This window comes from Lissotriton helveticus, chromosome 5_1, assembly GCF_964261635.1.
Source record: "Lissotriton helveticus chromosome 5_1, aLisHel1.1, whole genome shotgun sequence".
NCBI classification, from domain to species: domain Eukaryota; kingdom Metazoa; phylum Chordata; class Amphibia; order Caudata; family Salamandridae; genus Lissotriton; species Lissotriton helveticus.
In genome coordinates this window covers 1,534,616,006-1,534,639,292 of record NC_136065.1, presented here as the reverse complement: position 1 = coordinate 1,534,639,292, position 23,287 = coordinate 1,534,616,006, and the positions used below count along the sequence as shown (strand labels likewise).

At 48.6% G+C, this 23,287-nt stretch overlaps 1 protein-coding gene across 1 annotated transcript in view; it reads right to left on the bottom strand.

The window, feature by feature from the left end:
* Window positions 1–7,878: 7,878 nt before the first annotated feature.
* Window positions 7,879–23,287, bottom strand: part of AVPR1B (arginine vasopressin receptor 1B) — a 70,478-nt gene continuing 55,069 nt past the window's right edge. The window contains exon 2 of the mRNA XM_078641287.1: window positions 7,879–8,415. Within this exon, the coding sequence (XP_078497413.1) occupies window positions 8,102–8,415 (314 nt within the window). The 3' untranslated portion in view covers window positions 7,879–8,101. The remainder of the gene's footprint in view (window positions 8,416–23,287) is intronic.

Here is a 23,287-nt window from a genome sequence, read left to right as displayed (position 1 = left end):
ATCTGGTATGTATTGCATCGCTACTCACCACTAGTACCTCTGGTGGTTAGTGTTTACCACCTGTCCTAGCACGGTGCCACCTTTGCTTACGTAGCGTGTGTCCATGTATTTTGACTGCCTGTCATGTATTGCAGTGTTGTACTTCTACTTGGCTTTGTACCATAGCGACTTGACCCTCCAGGTCGCGAGAACTATTTCACCCAGAATCTCTTCTCGCATGGATTTGGTGGAGGATCGCTTGCATACCTCCAGCGCTTGCTGCCGGAGTGGTGTCTTGACTGAGTCAAATATCCCTTAGCTCCTCTGCTAACGACCATGGCCCTATGGGTGTGTGGTTTAGGGACGCTCCTGAACTCATCGCCCTAATCTCCACTCCAGGCATTTAAACTGATCTCAAAATCTTGGCACCTCCAAATTTCCTTGATGCCCTTTTATATCTGACGGGAACCCTTTCTAATATGGAAACTTCTACTCCCCTTGACTACGGAAATGTCGTCCCCCGGGTGGTGCTTGTTGTTGGAGGGTCTGCCAGTTCCAGCCGTAGACCTTCTACCTGTCTATGGTACTTTATCCTATTAATCCTATCTATCACGAGTTAGCGTCATACTGTTTCGGCACCGCTAGCTGTCTGTTCATAACCCCTATACTAATGAGGTCTCCACATTCCTTTGTAGGGCGTTCGTCGAAGGACTTGGCACGACAAACCAGAGTACTGCTTTGACATACACAGAGGTATGTTCCTCACCTTGGCAACACAAACCGAATGATTCTTCTCAGGATTGATATCGTCAGTCTGTGTGTGCTAGGGATTCACTATGTTTTCCCTGATACTCCAGTCTGGTCGTAGACTAGATTACTTCGTGCTACTAGGTTCAGTTGAACTCTTATTTCGGCGTTTGACGCGATATTCTGATCTATACTCCAGTCTGGTCGTAGACTAGATTACTGCGTGCCACTAGGTTCAGTTGAAAACTCTTATATCGGCGTTTGACGCGATATTCTGATCTCTCTGTTAGACGCCCCCTTTCTACTTGACAATATGGCGTTTCAGTCTCAAGTGTTAACTATCCTCACTTTGCAACTACTTGACAATATGGCGTTTCTCAGTTGGGTACAGAGTCTGTTTGCAGCTTAATCTTACAAAAGTCTCAATTGGTAACTTTTCACACTTTACACGTCATGCCGGTTGAGACACGCTAAATGATTAACCCGCCCCGCTAAGAGACTCACAGCAGCAGTAGTTGCCATACTGAAAGACAGACACAATGTATTGCTCCACTTCGTTGTATATATAGAGTTGACCCGCCCTCCCGGCTCCTCACTTATGACGCCCCCGGAACGTCCGCGCAGCGGACGCGCGCAGCGGGAGCGCCGAATGAGCGCCGAAGGTGCGCCAAAGGTAAGCCCGTCTGCGCCCGTCCACGCCTGGCCCGCGCCCAGCGCAAGGACCCCTGGCCCCCACCGACGGAGGCCGACCCGACGGACCTACGACACCACCGAACTCAACGCACTCAACACCGGCCGGACCCCGGGATGCTACCGAGCCACACCGAGACGCACCCATGGACCCTTCAGCTGCCACTCCTGCAAGTTCACCTGCAACCGGACCCACGCCACACCAACACCCACCAAGCCGAACGCCAGCAGCACCCACCTGAAGTGCATCCTGCTCAATACCCACTCCGTCCACAGACACGCCGTCGAGCTCTGGAACCTGCTCGACACCACAGCCCCAGACATCGCCTTCCTCACGGAAACCTGGATGAACGCCTCCTCAGCGCCCGACATCGCCATCGCCATCCCGGAAGGCTACAAGATCATCCGGAGGGACCGCGTCAACCAGACCGGAGGAGGCATCGCCATCATCCACAGAAACACCATCCGCATCACGACCGACACCGACGATACCCTCGCACCCGCCGAACACCTGCACTTCCAGATCCACGTCAACCCCAAGACCACCCTCAGAGGCACCCTCATCTACAGACCCCCGGGACCACGTACAAAATTCAGCGAAGACATCGCCGACTTCATCAGCCCACACGCCCTCCTCTCCACCGACTACATCCTCCTCGGGGACCTCAACTTCCACCTGGAGAACAACAACAACACCTCCACCCTGCTGGACAACCTCGCCAACCTCGGACTCAAGCAACTGGTCAACACCCCCACCCACTACGCCGGACACACACTCGACCCGGTCTTCTCTTCCAGCAAGGACATCGCCTTCAGCCACGCCACGGGACTCCACTGGACGGACCACAGCTGCATCCACTTCAGATTCAGAAGGACCACGTTCCACCACCACCAGCAACAGGTTCCCCGCAGAAGCTGGAACAAGATCACTGCAGACCAGCTCGCTACTTCCCTGAGCAAGAACCCTCCCACCAGCACAACAAACCCCAGCCAAGCGGCCACCAACCTCACGAAATGGATCAGCGACTGCGCAGACGACCTCGCCCCCCTGAAGACCCCGCCGAGCAGACCCAGCAGCAAGAAAGCCCCATGGTTTAACGACGAACTCAAGAGCTCCAAGAAGAACTGCAGAGCACTCGAGAAAACCTGGCGCAGAGACCCAACACCGGACAACATGACTGCCCTCAAGCTCGCCACCCGAAAACACCACCAACTGATCCACGCCACCAAGAAAACCGCATTCAAGGAACGACTGGACAACAACGCACACAACAGCAAGGAACTCTTCAACATCGTGAAAGAGCTCTCCAACCCCAACGCCGGAAACAACGACATCACCCCTTCGCAGGACCTCTGCAACTCCCTCGCCTCCTACTTCCACAACAAGATCGCGGACATACACAACAGCTTCAGCACTCAACCAACGCAAGCCACAACCAAACCACCGCCCCCCACAACCACCCTCCGCGCCTGGACCCCGATCTGCACCGAAGACACCGTCCGCACGATGAATTCCATCCACTCCGGATCTCCGACAGACCCCTGCCCTCACCACGTCTTCAACAAGGCCGACACTGTCATCGCACCCCACCTGCGGGACATCATCAACACCTCCTTCGACACCGCCACCTTCCCGGAGAGCTGGAAGCACGCCGAACTCAGCGCTCTACTCAAGAAACCATCAGCCGACCCCACCGACCTCAAGAACTACCGCCCCATCTCGCTGCTCCCATTTCCCGCAAAAGTCATCGAGAAGCCCGTCAACAAGCAACTGTCCGCCTTCCTCGAGACGAACGATTCCCTCGACCTCTCGCAGTCTGGCTTAAGGGCCAACCACAGAACCGAGACCGCCCTGATCGCAGCGACCGATGACATCCGAGCCCTGCTCGACAACGGAGAAACAGCGGCCCTCATCCTCCTGGACCTCTCCGCGGCCTTCGACACTGTCTGCCACCGTACCCTAGTACAGCGCCTGAGCAACGTCGGAATCCAGGAGAAGGCACTGGAGTGGATCATCTCCTTCCTCGCCGGAAGGACACAGAGAGTCCGCCTCCCCCCGTTCAGATCGGAGGCCACCGAAGTCATCTGCGGCGTTCCTCAAGGCTCCTCGCTCAGCCCAACACTCTTCAACGTCTACATGAGCCCCCTCGCAGCCATCGCACGCCAGCACAACCTCAACATCATCTCCTACGCCGACGACACCCAGCTGATCCTCTCCCTCACCAACGACCCCGCCACCGCCAGAGCCAACCTGCACGAAGGGATGACAGACGTAGCCAAATGGATGTCGAACAGCCGCCTGAAACTGAACTCGGACAAGACGGGAGTCCTCATCCTGGGATCATCTCCCTCCGCCTGGGACGACTCCTGGTGGCCCCCCGCCCTGGGCAGCGCACCCAAACCCACAGACCACGCACGCAACCTGGGCTTCATCCTGGACTCCTCCCTCTCCATGACCAGACAAGTCCACGCCGTCTCCTCGTCGTGCTTCAACATCATACGCATGCTACGTAAGATCTTCCGATGGATCCCCACCGAGACCAGGAAAACGGTCACCCAGGCCCTTGTCACCAGCCGTCTGGACTACGGCAACTCCCTCTACGCCGGAATCACCGCCAAACTCCAGAAGAGACTCCAGCGGATCCAGAACACCTCAGCACGACTCATCCTGGACATCCCCCGCCGCAGCCACATCTCCGGACACCTGAGAGACCTGCACTGGCTCCCGGTCAACAAGAGAATCACCTTCCGGCTCCTCACCCACGCACACAAAGCCCTACACAACCAAGGCCCAGGATACCTCAACAGCCGCCTCAACTTCTACGCTCCCAAACGCCAGCTTCGATCGACCAGCCACGCCCTCGCCGCCGTCCCCCGCATCCGAAGAGCCACCACAGGAGGAAGGTCCTTCTCCTACCTGGCAGCCAAAACTTGGAACTCCCTTCCGACCCACCTCCGCCTGACCCAAGACCACCTCGCCTTCAGGAAGCAGCTCAAGACCTGGCTGTTCGAGCAGTAGCGGACCCCCTCCCCCCAGCGCCTTGAGACCCTCCGGGTGAGTAGTGCGCTATATAAATGCTTGATTGATTGATTGATTGATTGATAGGGTTGATATGGTCCTGCTTTACATTTGAGTTCCTTGGGGGCGTGGTCGGAGGTTCTCGAACTCATGATTGAAAATTATTTTTTGTGGTGCAGAATGTCATTCAATAGTTGCTTACAATCAGGATGTAACTAAGTAGTTGAGTTCATTATTATTCGGGAGTTTGACATAAAGTGAAACAGAAAACGGCGCTAACCCGCAGGCTAGCACTGGATGTGCAGGAAGGGGCCAGTGATCATGCTATACTCACCATTTGATCTATATCATAACCAGCATATGTCACTTTCCATTTGTAACACATATTGCGTTATCCCTTACCATGTCATTGCTTCCGGTACCCGCACAAATGCCACCATATGTGTCGGTTCGGTTCCCTCTGTGAGTCGCCCGCCACGTACGGGTGTTCGTAGCGTCAAAATACTCAAACTAGGTTCCCATCTATCAACAGAAATTCAAGCCCCCAAGTTGCTGGAATGCCACTGCAGCAGTTGGCTGCGCGCTGCCGGTCCGATGCATAGAGCAGCTCCTTTTACCTGAATCGGACAGATGACACGAATGTGGCCCATAGGGGGACGGGGTGAATACATGCGGCAAGCTCATTACTTCAAGAGCTGCTCCTTCGAAGACACTTCCCACTAATTCCTGTCCATTTATCTGCAGGAAGGATAGAATAAGATTGGATTTTTGGATTATGTTTCTTTTGATATTTTAAGACTTTTATACTGCAACATCATGACCCAAATGTATCAGATCTGTATTTGTAAAAATCATACACATGGAACAAAAGTGCACTAGAACGCAGGGAGAGTTAGACAGATCATCTTGTAATAAGTCGATAGTATTGAGTGGTAACGATCAAATGGCCCACTTGGCGTCATGGTGAGAGCATGCTAACTCGGTGATCTACATCTGGTTGTGTGATGCGTTCCATAACATGGTTGATAGGTAAGCAGGAAGTGAGGGATCCAGTTTGTAGAATATCCCTCATATCTTATGCACCTTGGATCGTTCCCAGGAAACGGGAGCTGTCCCAGGGTGACCGCGGACGATGTGCTTCTGCCATCCCGGGCGGCATTCCTGATCACCGATGGTTGGGTCGGCCCTTGAGACTACCCTGCCTGCCCGGACTCGAAGGCGTGGGCTGACCAAAGCGCGGGACTGAGGCAATCGCCATGTTAGCTCGAGAATCCCCAAGGGGGGAGGAGGGGTCGGGGGGTTGGCGTCCGCCCATGGTCGCCATCTTACCCAGGAACAAATCGCATCGTGCAACGCACGGCACCAATCCGGAGCTGGCCATACACTAACGCTGGCTTAACTTGTACCGGCGCTTAAGTGAAGTGAAGGTAGTAGGAGCCGCCCCAGACCCCGGTAAATCGAGGCTCTGGGTCACACAGTAACGTGATGCGAACGGCAATTTAACGTTCCACCCGAATACCTGCGCGTGCAACACCTCAGGTACCGTTACCGTCTATTATGTTAAAATCCATTTGGTTGCGAGGCGCGCGTGGAACAGGCAAGCAAACAAATGGACGTCAGTAGCAGTTCCAATTTAAGTCGAGGTATCAGCGCCTCGTTACATTTCAAGCAACGCAATGGTTTGTGTTCCCTGGCAATTTAACGTTCCACCCGAATACCTGCGCGTGCAACATCTCAGGTACCGTTACCGTCTATTATGTTAAAATTCATTTGGTTGTGAGGCGCGCGTGGAACAGGCAAGCAAACAAATGCACGTCAGTAGCAGTTCCAATTTAAGTCGAGGTATCAGCGCCTTGTTACATTTCAAGCAACGCAATGGTTTGTGTTCCCTGCCTCCGCAGTGTTGTGGCTCGTGACTCGGTTGTGCACAGTGCGAACCTGGCACCGAGAGTGCCCTGCACCGCTCTTATTGTCAATGACGCTGCGCCATAACGCTAACGAGGCACACTTACATTTCCAAGTATATAACGATTGCATCGTCCCTTGACCCCGTGCGGCTGCCGGACAGCAGGCGCGCCGCAAGGCCACATAACTAGTTGACCCCTGGGCGCCAGCACATGACGCGAGGCCTGCAGCTCCTAACGACTGCACGGTACCCCGTCTGCGTGCGGCTGCAGGCAACATGCGCGCCGCAGAACCACACACTCGCCTGAAACGCGCGGTGCTTACATTGCTCAACCCATGTTTCAGAGAGACTAACTGTAGAGCCTTAAGCATCCCCCTGGCGCCACAGTTATCCACCACCCCTCTCGCTAGCACCTATCTGGCCTTCACCCTCACGGATTCTCGACTAGATATTCGGACCACGAAGCCCTCGTTCCTAAACTACCCTACACGAGTCTCCGGGACGGTTGAACCTCCCCCCACCGCCCCATCCCTTGTTCTTCTAAGCGAGTCCGTCCGCACCCGCGACTAGCGTGGCCACCTCTCACTCTCCCCGTGGTGTTCCGCCACTGGGGCCCCGTGCAACCTGGTCATACCCAGGGACAGGGCCGGGGGGGAGGCAAGAGAGCAGCACATACCTAGTTCCGAAGGACCACGCACACCAACACGACGAACGGCGCTCAGGCGGGCGGACCGGAAACAACAGCGCTTGAGCCGCGGGAAGACTGGGATGCGAGAGGCCGAGCCTTGGCCACCGAGTTAGATATAGGGGGGTTCGCCCCTCCCACATGTAGGCCCTCCCCTGGCCTGTGCATGGTAGACGCGGGGCGGGGCACCCCACCAGTGTCGGCTGGAGCTTTGCCGGGTGGGACTAAAGCGCTGCCCCGCCCATGTTCCCCTGCGGGTCCCGCGGTCAGCGGCATTCACTGTGGTCTGCAATGAGTTATAAGTCTCCATTTCTCCACTCAAGGCATAACTTGTTAATGAATGTCTTTATGTAAACACTGGTAGGCATTTGTTGAAGAAACACTGGTAGGCTACAGAAATGCCCAGTGTGAAGAGGGATGTATATCAAAATATTGAGTGATAAAAAATAATTCTGCCATAATATCTTATGGAGAATATTTAGCACCACAACGTTCTGCAGATTACTATATACAAGTAAGTATAAATGGCCTCTTCTAAATGTATATATTTTTTCACTGACAAATCCAAAGGTTAATAAGCAGTTCAAGGCAAACTAAGTAGATTCACCAAAAGATAGTGAGTAACTGCCTTAGGTCCTCAAAATATGTGGTGAGCCTGCCTTAAGACTTTGTTTCCAACTTTCCAAGTGTATCACTCCTGGTGTACGTCACTCCTTCCTATGCTGTCAAGTCCATATTACATCTCAAGTTGTTCTCTGCTTCATTGAAGACTAACTTTTCCATACGAATAATCCCTCTACATGTGCTGTTTCATATATTTATTTGCAATGAAAGTAAAATATGAGCCACTTCAACAACACTGTACCTGCACTATAAAATAAATTCTTAAAATGCCGAATAATATCACAAAAACATTAAATTGTAGTTTTCTTACTCCCACACAATGTGGAACATTCAGTAGCAGAGATTTGAAGGGTGCCAAGAGTTTGTTATATAGTCAGTCCACACTTCCGGGCACCTACATGCAAATCTCACCAAGGCATCCCAGTTCCACCCAGAGGTCAGACTGAGCTCCCTACAGGACTCCTGACACCATCACGGTCTCTTCCTCAGGCGGGTAGAAGTCCTTCAGGCTCTCGCTCTGCATGGGTCTGACATTGCTGTTGATGGTCCTCTGGTGGATCCGTGTTAGGATGGTGACCCTGCGGCTGGATAGGCTGCCGTTTGAGTTCTGTCTTCTGAGGCTGCGGCGAGAGGACCGGCAGCATGAGACATTCCCGAGGACATCCTGCAGCACACGTCCGCTGAAGAACATGTAGATCCAGGGGTTGCAGCAGCTGCTCAAGCTGGCCAGCAGCATGGTGATGGTAAAGGCGAAGTCCGACGACTCTGAAACCAAGAAGAGTAGATTATTCATTAACCTTCTTTTCTGAAAAACATTGCTACATCATTATACATGGATTAAACATGTCAATCCCCTGGGGAAAAAGACTCTCTAGAGCACTAAACATGCATAACGTTTTTGACCCATCTTTCTGTGTTATGTGGTGCACAGGTCACCTAACTTAGGCCGGGTACATCTAGCATCCACCAAGAGGGTGGTATCATTAATACATGGAAGGGAAGGTTGGTGTAGGGATGAAGTAATGGACAAAACAAACCCACAAAGGCTCTATCTCCAAATTCAACATTTTTAATTGAAGGTGGTCCTTATACAAGCAAAGGAGGAAGAATTCAATGAGAGGTAGGAAGCTAGTTTTTCAGAAGGATAGGACGCAGTCTCCAAGCCGGAGGAAAAGAGAAGCTGTTGCTGAGACCCTAATGAGGTAGGCGTTCTGACATGCTTCAAACTAGCTCAGAATTTGACCTATTTTTGATTTGATTTTTGTAGAGTTTTATATAGCTGCGAACTAGACCCGAGACATCGGGTATCACAGAGCTTTACATGATCACCAGTTTCGTTACATGAGGACACATTAATTTTTGTTAGGCAAGGGGAGATTAAGTGATTTGCCCAGAATCGCAAGATATTGAGCGTCGTTGCCGAGACTCGAACCCAGTTCCCCAGCTTCGAGGTCAACATTTCAGCCGTAAAGCTACTTTCAATTTAGCCCATGACTACATGCCCAGCTGAAAAGAGAAGCGATTGTCAAGAACTAACTGAGGTAGACAAAGTGGCATGTTCAGAATTTGACTTATTCAGCCTATGACTACGGGCTCAGCTGTTCCATGTACTAAAATAATGACTTGTGTTGGCGAGGAGATACCAGAGATCAAAGGCCTGTTGTTGATGTTCAACTAGGCTCAAGAATGGATATTGCCAAAAGCTGAGTTTTTCAATTCCTTTCTGAAGACAGGACTGACACTTGTGTTGTGAGCTATCTGGTGAGAGTCAGTTCAAGATGCCTGAGGGCAGACCACTATCAAAGACACAGTCTGCCCTAAGAACTCTTGTTCTCCCTGTGACTGGCTCTGCCTCCTGAAGTGCTAACCACCTGTCTCTTTATACCCCGCTGCAGGGTGAGGGTGCTATTCAGTCTCTACTGTAAATGTCAAGCTGTTGTCGTGGGTGCACGCTCCGCTTTTGTTGCAATGCTGAACAGTGCTTATCTCGTGCCCTGTCTGCAATCACGGTGGGCCACTGGCTTACCAGCCCGCCTTTTAACTTTATTTTTGTCCTTTCAGGCCAAAAAGAGCACATTGAAAAAGGCCAGGGACAGCTGATAGATGCCCCACACACAGTTCGAGCTAGCTAACAGACTGCTGAGTGAAGTTTTCAGATGTTGAACCATTATGAGAGCTATGCATAAAAATATTGAAATACCCTAAAAAAAAAAATTTAAAAAGGTAATGCGGAGTTAAGGTTGACCTACACCTTTATAGTGATACACCATGTAACCTAAAAGAGAGGACATTCAGTAGCTAAGGAATGCCCTAACTCTCTTGTTTCATCATTGACATAATCACCTAATCGTCACTCCCACCACTACTATGTGGAATTTAGAATACAAAATTAGGTTTTGAATTTAATGTTTCGGTTTAGAATTTCAAAATGTTAGCATATTTCCATTTTGGGTGTCTCAGGGATTAATCTTTAAAAAAATGTAAGATAACATACTTTATGACCACAATATATTGTATAGATTTGTGCTAATGATGTGCGTAAGGTATGGTTAAAGTCCCCATGCATTATTTAAGGTTACAGTTTTGTCTAAGATAATATTTGTGTGCACCAGAACTGGAAAAAACAGTTAGACATTGAACAGAATGCTTTGCGATTGTTGTGTAAACCTGACAGCTTACCAATGCTGCCTTGGGTAGCCAATCCCACTTTTGCTGTATTTAACAAGGCTGTGGAGTATTCATTATTTCATGCCACACACTGCAAGCTATTTTAATTAGGTAGAAAATTGATAAAAACATTATCCACTTTAAGCAGAGCCTTAATCTAATAAATACATTTACAAATGAAAAAGTTAAGTTTTAAATATATCTTGTGGCTGGATCTTTATAGAGTGTGAACAGAAATCCCAAAATAACTTAATTTGTTTATACATAAACCAATAATGATAATTAATTTTCTTCACAGTGGTCCTGAATATGTGTAGCAGAACCTGTTTGGCAGAACCCTCAACATGTATAGCAAACACCTCCTAAGAAAATCACTAGCAAATTGTCCTATTTCCAAATAAACCCTCACTCCAAGTTGTGTCCTAACTCAGTGCAATCTCTCTAGGTAGAGGAAATATATGTCATAGTTTTGTAAAATGAATTATTTTTCTTCAAATCTACATTCGAACAATGTATGCATCATTATTTTCAGGCTCTCTGGAATTTTTACAAAAGGCTGGTATGTTGATTGCAAGTTCATGAAGCAGTGTCTCTATAATGGAGGTATCAATGCAACAGAGTTGTGTACTCTTATACAATCGAGTTGTCAAATTTGCCTAAGCTGCTAAATAATACAACCTTAGGTGGTGCATGGCTAGTCCCCTAGGCTCCATATCAATTTGCAGCTTGGAAAGTTGTGTTCTGTGGCCCAGCCATATAAAACTCTAGAATACTTGCTCTAGCTGTGAAAAATACTTAGCTTGTGCTTTTATAGGAACATTAAGAAACACAAATACAAAAAGAACCAAAATTGACGTTAGGGCTACGTTACGAATTAAACACAGTGGAAGAGTTTGCCATCTTTCCAAAAGATTTCCTGTTTTTATCCAATGGTAGAATTTTGTTTTTAAATAAATCTTTATAGTCAGAGGAGGCATACATTCCTACATATATATCGTGTAGCAAGGCACATATTATAACTTTCTCATCGACTTACAGATAGAAGAGTTTAAATCATTTTGCTAACTTGAAAAAGTTATGAAAATCCTAATGAATGTCTGTTCATAGATACAAAAAGAATCAAACAAAGTCTTAGAATAATTTTGTATTATCAATCAACAAGATTAAATTGTCGTGTTTGACTGAAAATTGGATTATTATTTATTTCAATATGATTCATGTACAAGTCAAGAGTCTGTCTTCCACAACACGGTGCTTCTGTCACTAAACCTTTCCCCATTCCCCTTTTTTACCGCATGGCTTTGATCCCTGCACCTCCTGCAGGGGTCAAAGAAGTAGGGCGGTTCATCATCTCTGTCCTGGAATCACCAACTTTATATAAGAGATCCCTGCATTACCAGAGGTGAGTGGGTCTAAGAGCTGCTCTTATTTTAGAATACGTCAGGGCAAAGGGAGGTGGAAAACAGAGAATGGAGGATTAGACCATCTCTTGTCAGGTGAAAACACAGGAGAATCACCAAACAGAATTGTGTAGCCTCCTCTTAAAAAAAGAACAACTCCAAGGTGTAATCTGTAACAGTACCCCCAAGGCCATATTGGTAAAATCAGATGGTCCCTCTACCTACATCAAGCCTATTTTCGCCATTAGTATGTCACAATAGTAGTGACAACATATCATCCTGCAAAATATCACCACAATATTGTGAAGTGTGAATGTAAATATGGATTTCCTATTCTTAACTCCACATATACCTGGCAGATATGTGTTCAAGATACACAGATGTGCATAGATCGAAGCTTGCCTATATATACTTACCTTCATAATATAGTCTTAGTCAATATCCTGGATATAACATTTTGGCAGGTTGCTATTTAAAACTCCGTATTATAAAATAGTACAATGTGTGCCTGCATGACAGGTCGTTTGTATCATGCAACAATGTTCTAAAGGGCACAAATAGAAAGGAAAACAATCTGATTAATCTTAAAATGCTGCATGTATGAATTGTACACATATTTGAATTATTGATAAAAGAAGAAGAGGAAAGAAGAAACAATATGGCCAAACATAGTCCAAAAATCAGATATAGTCAAATCAATGTATGTAGCGTTAAGAGCAGCATCACGTATAGATTATAGAGATGCTTAATGTGCAATGTGAACACACATTGCTCGTGGGATTCAAGTGAACGGCGCAATGGGAAACACATGAAAAGTTGAAAACAAGGTGACAGCGAAAAGAAACAGATGATCAAATAGTGTGCCTTAATGTAAATAAAGGCTAGAGTTTTCATAACACAAATAGCATATCATTGCACAATAAAATATCCCTTTTCAGCCGGATAAGTGTCGGCGGTGTTCCAAAATGTAATAGAAAATGGAATAATAATGTTTAAAAACAACCCGTTCCTGTGAATAGCGTGGGAGACACATATTATACGACCAATGCGGCTGGGTGTATTTGAAGCCTGTTTCAAGCTACTGGAATAAGTGGATTTCATATCTCAGAGGAAACAACCATGGCTTAGAAAGGCTTAACTAAATGCACACAATTATGTATACAGGTGGATGCTCCTGGTGGTTTTATGTGTTCAAATATGATGAAACAAGTGGAGGAACAATAAGGGAAGAAAATAAACATTGTCATTTAAAGATACCAATTTCAAGACAAAGGCAAGAACGAAGAGAAATCAAATGGCGGGTGTGTGGGTCTTACAAGGAATATGGGTAGGACAAGTGACATTGAATGTAATGGCTGTGATCAGGTTGTAAGAGACCAAATATTGAAACAGGGGCGTAAGGAATGCCTCCTGAGCCCTGTGGTGTGGGTAGGCCCACAGGCCTACTTGGCCTCAGAAAACAGTTGTGGTTTCTGCAGAGAGGCCGGTTGAGTGGGAGTGAATCACTGCACAGGCTTGTACTTCCAGGCCGTACATAGTGTGGGCGCCCTTGGGCCACGAGTGAGGCCCGTCAGAGCGCAGTGAACCAGGCCGTATTTCCAAGAGCAGAGAAACCGGTTGGAGGACAAGCAAGCCTCCCAGCTTCCTCCTCTTTCACAGTGTTTAAAGGTGTTTGCTGAACACGCACGCACTCGTTGCCGGCTAAGAAAATGCCTTGCTCTGCTAGAACAGCCCAACATAATGTCTGCTGGGCAGTGACACAGGAGGGCGGGAGGGTGGTTCCCCTCCTCCCTGGACCTGGATGTGGAGTTGCGTCATCCCTCCTTTGCGCCCCAACAACAAAGTTGGTTAAACCACAAGGCCCACAGTGCACTTGGGCCCTATTTAGTGAATTAGCAAAACACCCTTTGATGTTAAGTAATGCTCTGCTCCTCACCTGGACCTGCTAAACGCACCAGAGATCAAGGGGCATCTTTACTCCTGGGTGTGACCTGTCTAGGAAAGCAATAGGACCCCTGTAAGTATGCCCCCCATGCAACTCCGGTCCCAGCACTCAGGCAGAGGGTCATAACCTCATGAAGAGGCGGAGTGGTTAGGGAAGCAAATGCTTTAACATAGTGATAGAGGAAGACAATCGAAAAGAAAGCAAGAACGTAAGTAATGGTGAAGCAAAAGACCAGTAAAGGACTGTAAGGGAAGCCGATTGAGAAACAATTGAAGGTACAGAAAGAATGAATGTGAGAGGAAAAAATGGAATGAAAAGAAAGTGAAAGATAAAAGAGAAGAGAGGAAAAGAAAAAAGAAGGTACACAAAAGAGAGTGAAGCCAATAGAGGAGAACTTGACGAGAGAATGAAACGAAGAAAGCGGTAACATGATCCATACAGGAGGTGTTATAAACAGTTAAAATAAAATGAGGAATAGGAAAAGAACTGACGTGGAATGATAGAAAGGAAAGGGAACAATTGTGAAAAGGAGGCAAAATGAGGGAGGATACTAGAACAATTAAAGGAAAGAGGAGAGAAGAAAAAGAAATAACCGAAAAATATATGAAAAAGAAAAGGCAAAGAGGAAGAACAAAAGAAACTGAGAGAATGTTAAGAGGATCAGAAGGGTATGAAGCCAGAGTAAGATATAGATGGAACAATGTGGGAGAAGGCTTGAGAAACAGGCCTGAGAAGGAAGCTAACAGAAAGCAGGGGGCAGATAGTGAAAGTGCAAGGTTAAGGAGGTAACGAGGGTGGACAGGGGTCTAACAGGGTGAGTGGTTAGATGGGATTGGAAGGAGGGAGAGGACAGTGTTGGAATGTATTGTGATGGGTGCAAATGAATAAGCAGTATTGTGAGGAAGTTTGAGTAGGCTACCATAAGCTCTGGATAAGATGGGAAGAGGAATACAGAGGGTTATTAGTATGGAAGGCAGATAGAGGAAAATGGCAACTAGAAGATGGATATGACAGAATGAAAAAACGTTAGGAAAAGTGAGAGAGATGGTATTAGAGAATGAAAGATGTGGAGGTAGGTGGGAAACTGAGAAGGCGATGAAGGTAAAACATTTAGAGAGATAGCTTTTTGAAGGGAGAGTGCCACTGAGTGACTACTGTGAAAGAGTGTGAGATTATGTAAAAGATTAGCTAAAGAGTTAGAGATTCTTAGTGCCAAAGAGACAAATGAAAATGAAAAGGAGAGTGCATGGTATAGAACTAAGAGAAATCAAGATGTGCAAGAATTCAAGATGAAAAATGGGTGAGAATGGCAGAGAGGGAGGTAGGAGGTGGGAGGGAAGCTGGAAAATACATAGGTGAATGGGGGACACAAAGAGATGAGAAAATGAAGACAGCAGAGTGGTAAGAGGCAAATTACAAAACGTGTAATTATAGGTAAATTTAAAGGTGAATGGTCAATTGAAAAAGTGGGAATGTATGAATGTGGATACAAAAAGAAGCAGAGGTAGAGATAAAAGGGAAACTTCGAGAGATCGAAGAGAGTGTGCCAGGTTAAGGAGGGAAAACTGGGAAGCAGCTAAATAAAAATGACAGACGAGATTGAGATGAGAAGAAGAGGGAACAGAATGAGATAAAAAGGCAGTAGTGGAGGTGAGAAATGGAAAGAAGTTGAGGTGGTGAGAGAATGAAATTGGTACTAGTGTGACAGAGGAAGAAAGGGGGTAAAATAATGTGGAGTAGAGGTAAAAAGTAAGAGACTGCAGGAGATTACCCCACAGGGCAGAAAGCTGTCTCTGGGACATGCCCCATGTGCAACTATGGATGGGCACAGGGGATTTTGGCACAACAAAGTGGCTACTTTGGAAAAGTTGCACTCTGCAACACGTTACATTAATTTCAACGTGGGCATCAAGCCAGACCTAATGTAACAAATTGTTTGGTACCTTACAGGATCAACTTTAGTAGTCCCAGTCAGAAGTTAGCTGAGCTGTAGTGGCAGCCTGCAACTCTGCACTCACCAATGGGGCTACCTCACATTTTCCACAGTAAAATTTACAATTGCGCGCTTTTTCTGTTTGAATATGTAGAAACACGTTCCACTTCTCGTTATACACCACCATACCTTAGGACTTGCTAGGTGTACTTTAGGGATCACTTATATACATCAAAAAGAGAGGATTTGTCTTTGCCATTACTTTAAATGACAAAGTTGAGCTAGCAGTTCAAAACTCCCCTTCCAGACTGCAGTGGCAGAGTAGAAGCCATGTTTATCCTTGTCACCCCGAGGGTGGGACAACCAGTGCTGCAGTCCCTGAGGTGGCCCTCTATCTCACAGTCTCTGGGGTACCCTGGGCACCAGGTACTAGGGACTTATAGGTAAGTTAGCATATGCCAATTGGGCATAAGCCAATCAAACATACACACTTTAATGTTTTTTTATTTTTTTTATTATGAAAGTTGTCAAGCAAAGGCAGTACATGGTACAGTGACATTTTGTAAATGAGCAAACAGAAAACAGACAACAATTTAACCCCTCCCCACCCTGGTCCACTTCCTGCGGCATACATTTACAATCTCAGCAACGTTGTTGTTGGCCAAGCCGGTTCAATGCATTTACATAGAAGCAGCTTACGCCAAAATCGAGTGTCCTCAAGGAGAGAAAAATCTATCACATCAAGAATAGGAGATCAAGTTAGTAATGTGGAGTGCCCCCCTCCCCATCACCCCGTTCACTACACGCTAGTAAATATTCTCGCAGTGGAGCCCATATGTCTTTAGGTCTGGAACTCCGTGGAAGTTCCTCCACATAGAGACTCAATTGTTCCTGGCAGTATACCATATCTGAGATTTTTGTGGAGACTTTAGGACAGCGTCTCCCATCCCATGTGAACAACATCCGCCGTTTAGCCAGCAACAGAGCCACCATGATAAAGCGGCCCAGCCCCCCTTTGACCTCCGGTACATGTCCCAGTAAGCATACTAATGGAGTGCAGTCCAGAGTGTGGCCAGTCATGGCATCTAGTTTGTGGAGGATTTCCGCCCAGTAGGAGTATACAGCCTGGCAATGCCATGCAAGATACATGAAGTCAGCTCCCTCCCGCCCACACCGCCTGCAGCAGTCAGTGTCCCTGAAACCAATCTTGCATAGTTTGACGGGAGTGTGATATGTCTGGTGTATAAACTTCAGGTGTATTATTCTCAAATTGCTATTCGACGACAGTCTCCCCGTGACCGAACATATCTGTACCCACGTATCCTCTGTGATGGGTATACCTAAAGCTCTGCTCCAACGCCCCATGCTACGATCCTCCGGGAGCACCGATTCTGACATGACAATCCGGTATAGTCTAGTAAGCAAATGTTTCCTGGTGGCCGCAGTGATTACTAGTTGTAGTGAGTTAGATATGACCGGTTCCTGCGGGAACGTGGTATAGTGGGCCCGCATAGCACTGCGCAGCCGGTAACATGTGTATGTAAACAGTGGAGAGGAGTTAGAGATGTCATTCAGGTTGTCGCCTGACACATAAGTCCCATCCTTGTACAGATCTCCCAGAACCGAAATGCCAGCTTCTTTAAGCGCCCTCATCGGACCACGCTCTTGTGCAATCGAGAGCGCACTGTGGCCTGCTATAGGCATAGACGGCGCGTACAACGGAAGCCTGTCTGTCCGCCGGCCGATCTAATGCCATGCAAATATTGTGGCATCAATCGTATTGATCTCAGCCCTAGGCGTGAGTCTACGATTATGTGATAGGATGCCATGGAGGGGAGTGTCTCCCGCGTCTCCCTCCTCCACCGCCACATGCGGGATAAAGTCGTGCGGCCGGAACCAGAAAAAGGCGTATTGCACCTGTCCACACAGGAAATATAAATAAAAGTCTGGAGCGCAAAACCCCCCTCGGTCAAATGGCAGCGTGAGCGTGGCCCAACTTATTCGGGGAGGGCCCGTACCCCATACCAGTCAAAGCAGCTGTGCCTGTATCGTCGCAAAAAACTGCTTATTCAACGAATAGGTATGGTGCAGAAGAGGTATAGGAATTTGGGAAGAATAACCATTTTGGTCACTGCGATGCGGTCTGACAGCGACAGAGGAAGACCCATCCATTTATCCACTTGTTGTACCAGGTTAGTGTATGCCCGTCCGTAATTTTCACGTACGACTATCACAGGATCGCGGTGGATCCATATGCCGAGATACTTCACTGGGTCAACCGTCCATACCAAGGGGTATTCCATCACGGGCTCCACAGTGCCTGATGTGAGGGGAATGACAACAGAATTCTCCCAGTTAATATTGAGGCCAGAAAGGAGTCCAAAGCGGACATATTCCCTAATGACTCTCGAAAGATACATGTGCGGTTCTCTGACATAGACAACCATGTCGAATGCATATGCCGATATACCCACCGGCCTATTATTGAAATTTAGAGCAGCCGCCCTGTGAGCCTGCCGACGCCTGCACGCCAGTGGCTCCAGGATGATGGCGAAAAGGAATGGGGAAAGGGGGCAGCCCTGTCTGGTACCACGTTGTATGGCTAAGGGTTCCGACGTGAAACCCCCCTACCCTTACCCTCGCCGATACGTCAGTATACAGAATTTCAATCCAGTGGACGAAAATGGGGGGAAAACCCATCCTGTTCAATATAAAAAACATATACCTCCATTCGATCGAGTCAAAAGCCTTGGCTGCGTCATGCAACACAGCCACGGGTGGTAGGTCCGGTTTCAGAACATGGAACAAAGCGAAGATCGTACGGAGATTCCATGCCGTGGAACGCTCAGGGATGAAGCCGGATTGGTCCGGCAAAACCAGTAGGGACATTAGAGGATGCAATTTAGTAGCAAGAATCTTAGCCAGAATTTTAGCATCAATGTTGATTAAAGACAATGGCCGATAAGATTCACATCTAGGGGGGGTCTTGTCCTTTTTTAGCAGTGTAATAATAAGCGCTTGTCGGAGAGACTGGGGGAGATGACCCACCTTGTGTGCCTCTGCGTACATTGCTAAGATATACGGGGCTAGAAGATCAGCATATCTCTTGTAAAATTCTACCGTCAGCCCATCCGGCCCTGGAGCCTTCTTGTTGGGCATAAAGAGTATAGCATCCTTTTGTATCTGACTCATCTATAGGGAGGCTGAGAAACTTTCTATGTACGTCCGACAGCCAGGCACACGCCGTGTCTCTCAAGTACTCATGGAACTCAGACTCAGGTACATCTCCGCTAGCAGTATATAAGTTCTGGTAGAATTTATAAAATTGGCCCAGTATATCTTCAGGGGTGAAGTGATCCTCACCCATGTCGTCCACTATATGGTCTATTGGGGGAGCAGTCGCATGTTCCCACAAACGGTTGGCCAGAACCCTGCCTGGTCTGCCACCCTCCCCGTAGGCTCTAGCGACCGACCTCTTTGATATGTATTTCATCTCCGAAGACGCCAGTAAATTGTACTCCTCTATGTAGTCTCTGATTTGCACCAGAGTCTCAGGTGAAGGATGAGCATCATAAGAAGCTTCTAGCTCGCACAGTTTAATCTCCGTGCGGTGTAGCTGCCCTCTTAAATCACGGAGAATACCCACCGTAGTGCCTATGCACACCCCTCTTATGGTCACTATAAACGCTTCCCACAATGTGGACGCACTATCTACCGTACCTACATTTATGTCAAAGAACTGGACTATAGCCTTATGTATAGTGTCGTCGTATATGGGGTCTAATAGGGCATCAGCCCGGAATCGCCAGGTAAAGGGAGGGCGAACATTATGTGGGACTTGAATCTTAAGCCCAACCGGATTGTGGTCCGATAATGTTCTGGGTAGAGTGCGGACCTCTGTCACCCAAGCGTTGGCCAGCTCATCTAGTAACCAATAGTCCAGGCGGGACCAGGTGTTGTGTAACGGCGTGATGTGTGTGCCCTCTAGGACCTCAGCATGTCTCAATCGCCACGCATCTACCAATCCCCTCTCCTCCATAAACTGTCTAATGCACTGAGCCGTCCGTAGCGTACGACTACCAGCCAGAGCAGATTTATCTAGCATACGGTCTAAATGTGTGTTCAAGTCCCCTCCAAGCATTAGTGCCGACTCCGGCCATCTTCGCAGCACCTGAATCATAGAAAGAAACGACGCTGGGTCGTCCACCACTGGACCATAAATATTTGCAATAGTCACCAGCCTGTTCCCCAATTTACCATGTGTAACTGCCCATCGTCCCTCCCCATCAATACATGAGTCTATCGGATGAAATGGCGTCCCACGTTTAATCAGAATCAAGACTCCACGGGCATAGTTAGAGTAAGAGGAGGCCAGTCTGTAAGCAGCCCATTTCTTCGCCACAGAGGCCTCAGTGTTTTTGGTCAGATGGGTCTCTTGCAACAGTGCAATTTGCACACCATGTCTGTCTAACTGTGCAAGGATCTGCCTAGTCTTCTTAGGCGTATTCAGGCCTTGTACGTTCCATGTGAGACAATTATATCGTTCACCTGCCATTCAAGAAACTGAAAGATAGTGTTGACCCAGCGTCGTTGCACACCAACCAATTTAGCGACAATCTCCTGACAAGTCGTACCATAAAGACATAACTCGTTATACAGCCTCTGAGGCAGAAAGAAAAACCAGGACCCCTACCCCCCTCCCACTTTGGCAACCCCAACCCGCCAAAGACACCGAATTTCCCCCCCCCCCCCCAAACCCCAGACAGCCCCAACAGCAACAGTAGTAGTATTCGGGTCATACCCATGAGGGCTGCGATGGCGACTTCACTCCTGGCACGAGGCGGAAATGGGCCACGCGGCTAAGTCATAACGCCCAGTAAACGTGTCATTCAGATCCAATTAAGCGTGCATATCCGAACAAACCTATCATCGTGCACAGAGCCAGTCAGCCATACATAATAACTAGGCAGTCCATTGTTCCACAGCTGTGTAGCAAACTGACGGCATAAAGTGTACAGCAGACATAGCCCCCAAGTCTCCAATCCATTAAAGGTCCCCAATAGGTAACCAGCCCCCTCATTACCACAAACCGTGAGATCATTAACGTCAAGGCATTCACCCCATCCCACCCATTGGCAGCACAGGCACAGCAGACTGAGTCTTCAACATCCGAGGCACCGCCAGGGGTCTTGCGCCGCTTCTGTAGAGTCTTAGCGTACGCCATAGCCTGCTTTGGCGCAGAGAAGATCTTGCCACCTTCAAATTCACCTATGCGCAGCCTCGCAGGGTATAACATGGCGTAGGGAATTTCCTCCCGCTGCAGCAGTTTCTTTACAGCTTGAAATTCTTTACGTGCCGCCTGCGCCGTGTAGTCGGGATAGAACGACAGTTGGCTGTTGTGATAAACTATCTTGCCCTTTTGTCTGGTGATACGCAGCACCGTATCGCGATCCCTGTAATTCAGCAGGCGTATGATGATAGGAGGCTGTGGCGTGCCAGGAGGTGGTCGGGTCACCAGCAATCGATGGGCACGTTCTACCGCAAACATGGGGGATAGTTCATCTGTATCGCATATCTCTTGCATCATGGTTTCGACATAATCCTCCAGACGCCCCACATTAGTCGATTCCGGCAGGCCCAGTACGCGGACGTTGTTGCGTCTGGACCTCACTTCAATGTCCTCATTCTTAGCCTGTATTACTGCCAGGAGTTTTGCAATATCTGAGGTTTTGTCCGCGGCCTGCTGTAAACCATCTTCTGCGTCTGAGATTCTCTGCTCCGCCTCCCCTATCCGCACGCCTGTTTATCTAACTTGGCAGAAAATTGATCAATGCGGCCGTTTAACTCTTCTATTTTCCCATTGATCGCCAGTAAACTGGCTTGGATCGCAACCAGCGTAGCTTCTAAGGTGGACGGACCCTGTGTGGTGGTGTCCCGTTCTCCATCAGGGGCACCAGAATGAGGCGGTTTGCCACCCTTGCGGAGTTCAAATGTTAGTTTGGGCTGGGATTTTTCAGGTTTGCCCATTCTGCCCACTCAGAACAGCCAGCGGTACCCGCAAATTGCTCAGACTCCCCAGGTTGTGTCCACCGCCAGATCAGGCCCCCAGTCACGTGCCCTGTCAGGTAGGTCTGCTGAAATCTCTCGTTGTCCCCTCTGGCCAGTAGTTCTATGTGTGCGACAATGCGATAGTCAGTGGCCCAAGTTGCGTGGATCACAATCACCAATCTGCTGCCATCCACAGACCCAATCCACACCAGAGTCTCTCTGTACCTACTGGAAGGAGATGTACTATCAGATCAGCACACAACGTACCATTTTCAGAGGGGGGGTCATCTGCAAGTTTCCCGGTAGCGGCAGATCACACAAAGCACAGTACAGTACAGAGCCCCTCCAAAGTCGGCTACTGCAATTACACCAAGAATGAGGCCGGGAGGGGGGGGGAGCGAATATCAAGGAGGCCGCCTGCTTGATCTGCAGCCCTGTAGTAATACCCAGCCTCATACACTGTGCGGATCTCCACCTAGGGGAGCGTCACAAAGCGACCGACGTTATCACTATTCACGGGTCTGCTCATCCGACGTAGGCCCCAGCGGCCTACTCGCGGCCTCCTCCGGGCGCCAGGACCATCCGATCGCGTTTCAGGACAGCCGGGTCCGCAGCGTCGCACCTCGCGTCCCCAAACTCGAGGGCCGCTCCGCTTCGCTCCCAAGTAAATCTCACGTCGCTGTCTTCCTCTCCCCCCTCAGCTGTGGCACCCCCGGTACCCGTCGCTGTCAGCTCCGGGGTCCAGCACCACACCGATGGCTTCGTTGCGCAGCCACCCTGCCCACCTCTCGTCCAGGCAGAGCAAGGCGGCCGCGAGCGTTATGCCGGCCAGCAATCTAGCCCGCAGCTCCACAAAGCCACCGGACAGCCGTAGCAGCCCCAATACCCGGCGTCGTCAGCTCCGAGGTCCAGCTCTACATCAATATCCCCGTTGCACGGCCACACTGCTTACCACTCGTCCGGGCACAGAGAGGCGGCCGCGAGTGTCACGCCGGCCAGCAGACCAGCACGCAGCTCCACAAAGCCACAGGGAGTGGCGAGGGTCACCACCAGCACGGAACCGCCGAGGGATTCAGTCTCCAACACGTTCAGAGCAGGATATTGAAGGATATTATCATGGTGGCCGGCAGAGCAGCTTGACTATGCTTCCATCTTGCCGCGCGCCAAGCCACGCCCCACACACTTTAATGTTAAAGCACCGAGACTGAGGTCTGGTTAGCAGACCTCAATGCACTCTTAGAGTTGGAAAAAACAGCAGCATCAGTCCAAAACTTTTGAGATGACGTTACAAAAGAAGGCATTTCCTTAGACAAATGTCAAACAGTAAAACAACCCCTTGGCACACAAGAAGATAGACAAAACAAGGGAAGGAAGTACAATGGGTGAAGAACGTGACAAACATGAATCCTCGACAGTTGACATAGATTAGGTCTGATCATTCCTGCAATTATACAGAAATATCTTCCCATCATCTTGTATCAACAATAATAGTAGTTCTTGGGATATGGAGTTTTGTACTTCCAGATTTTGTTCACTAGGTGTCCTGTTCACCTGGATACTGTAGATTGCAATCTGTTTCCTCACCTCACTTCCAAACAGGAGGTAAGAAGAGAATATGGCTCCATCTTCATGCAAGATCCAAAA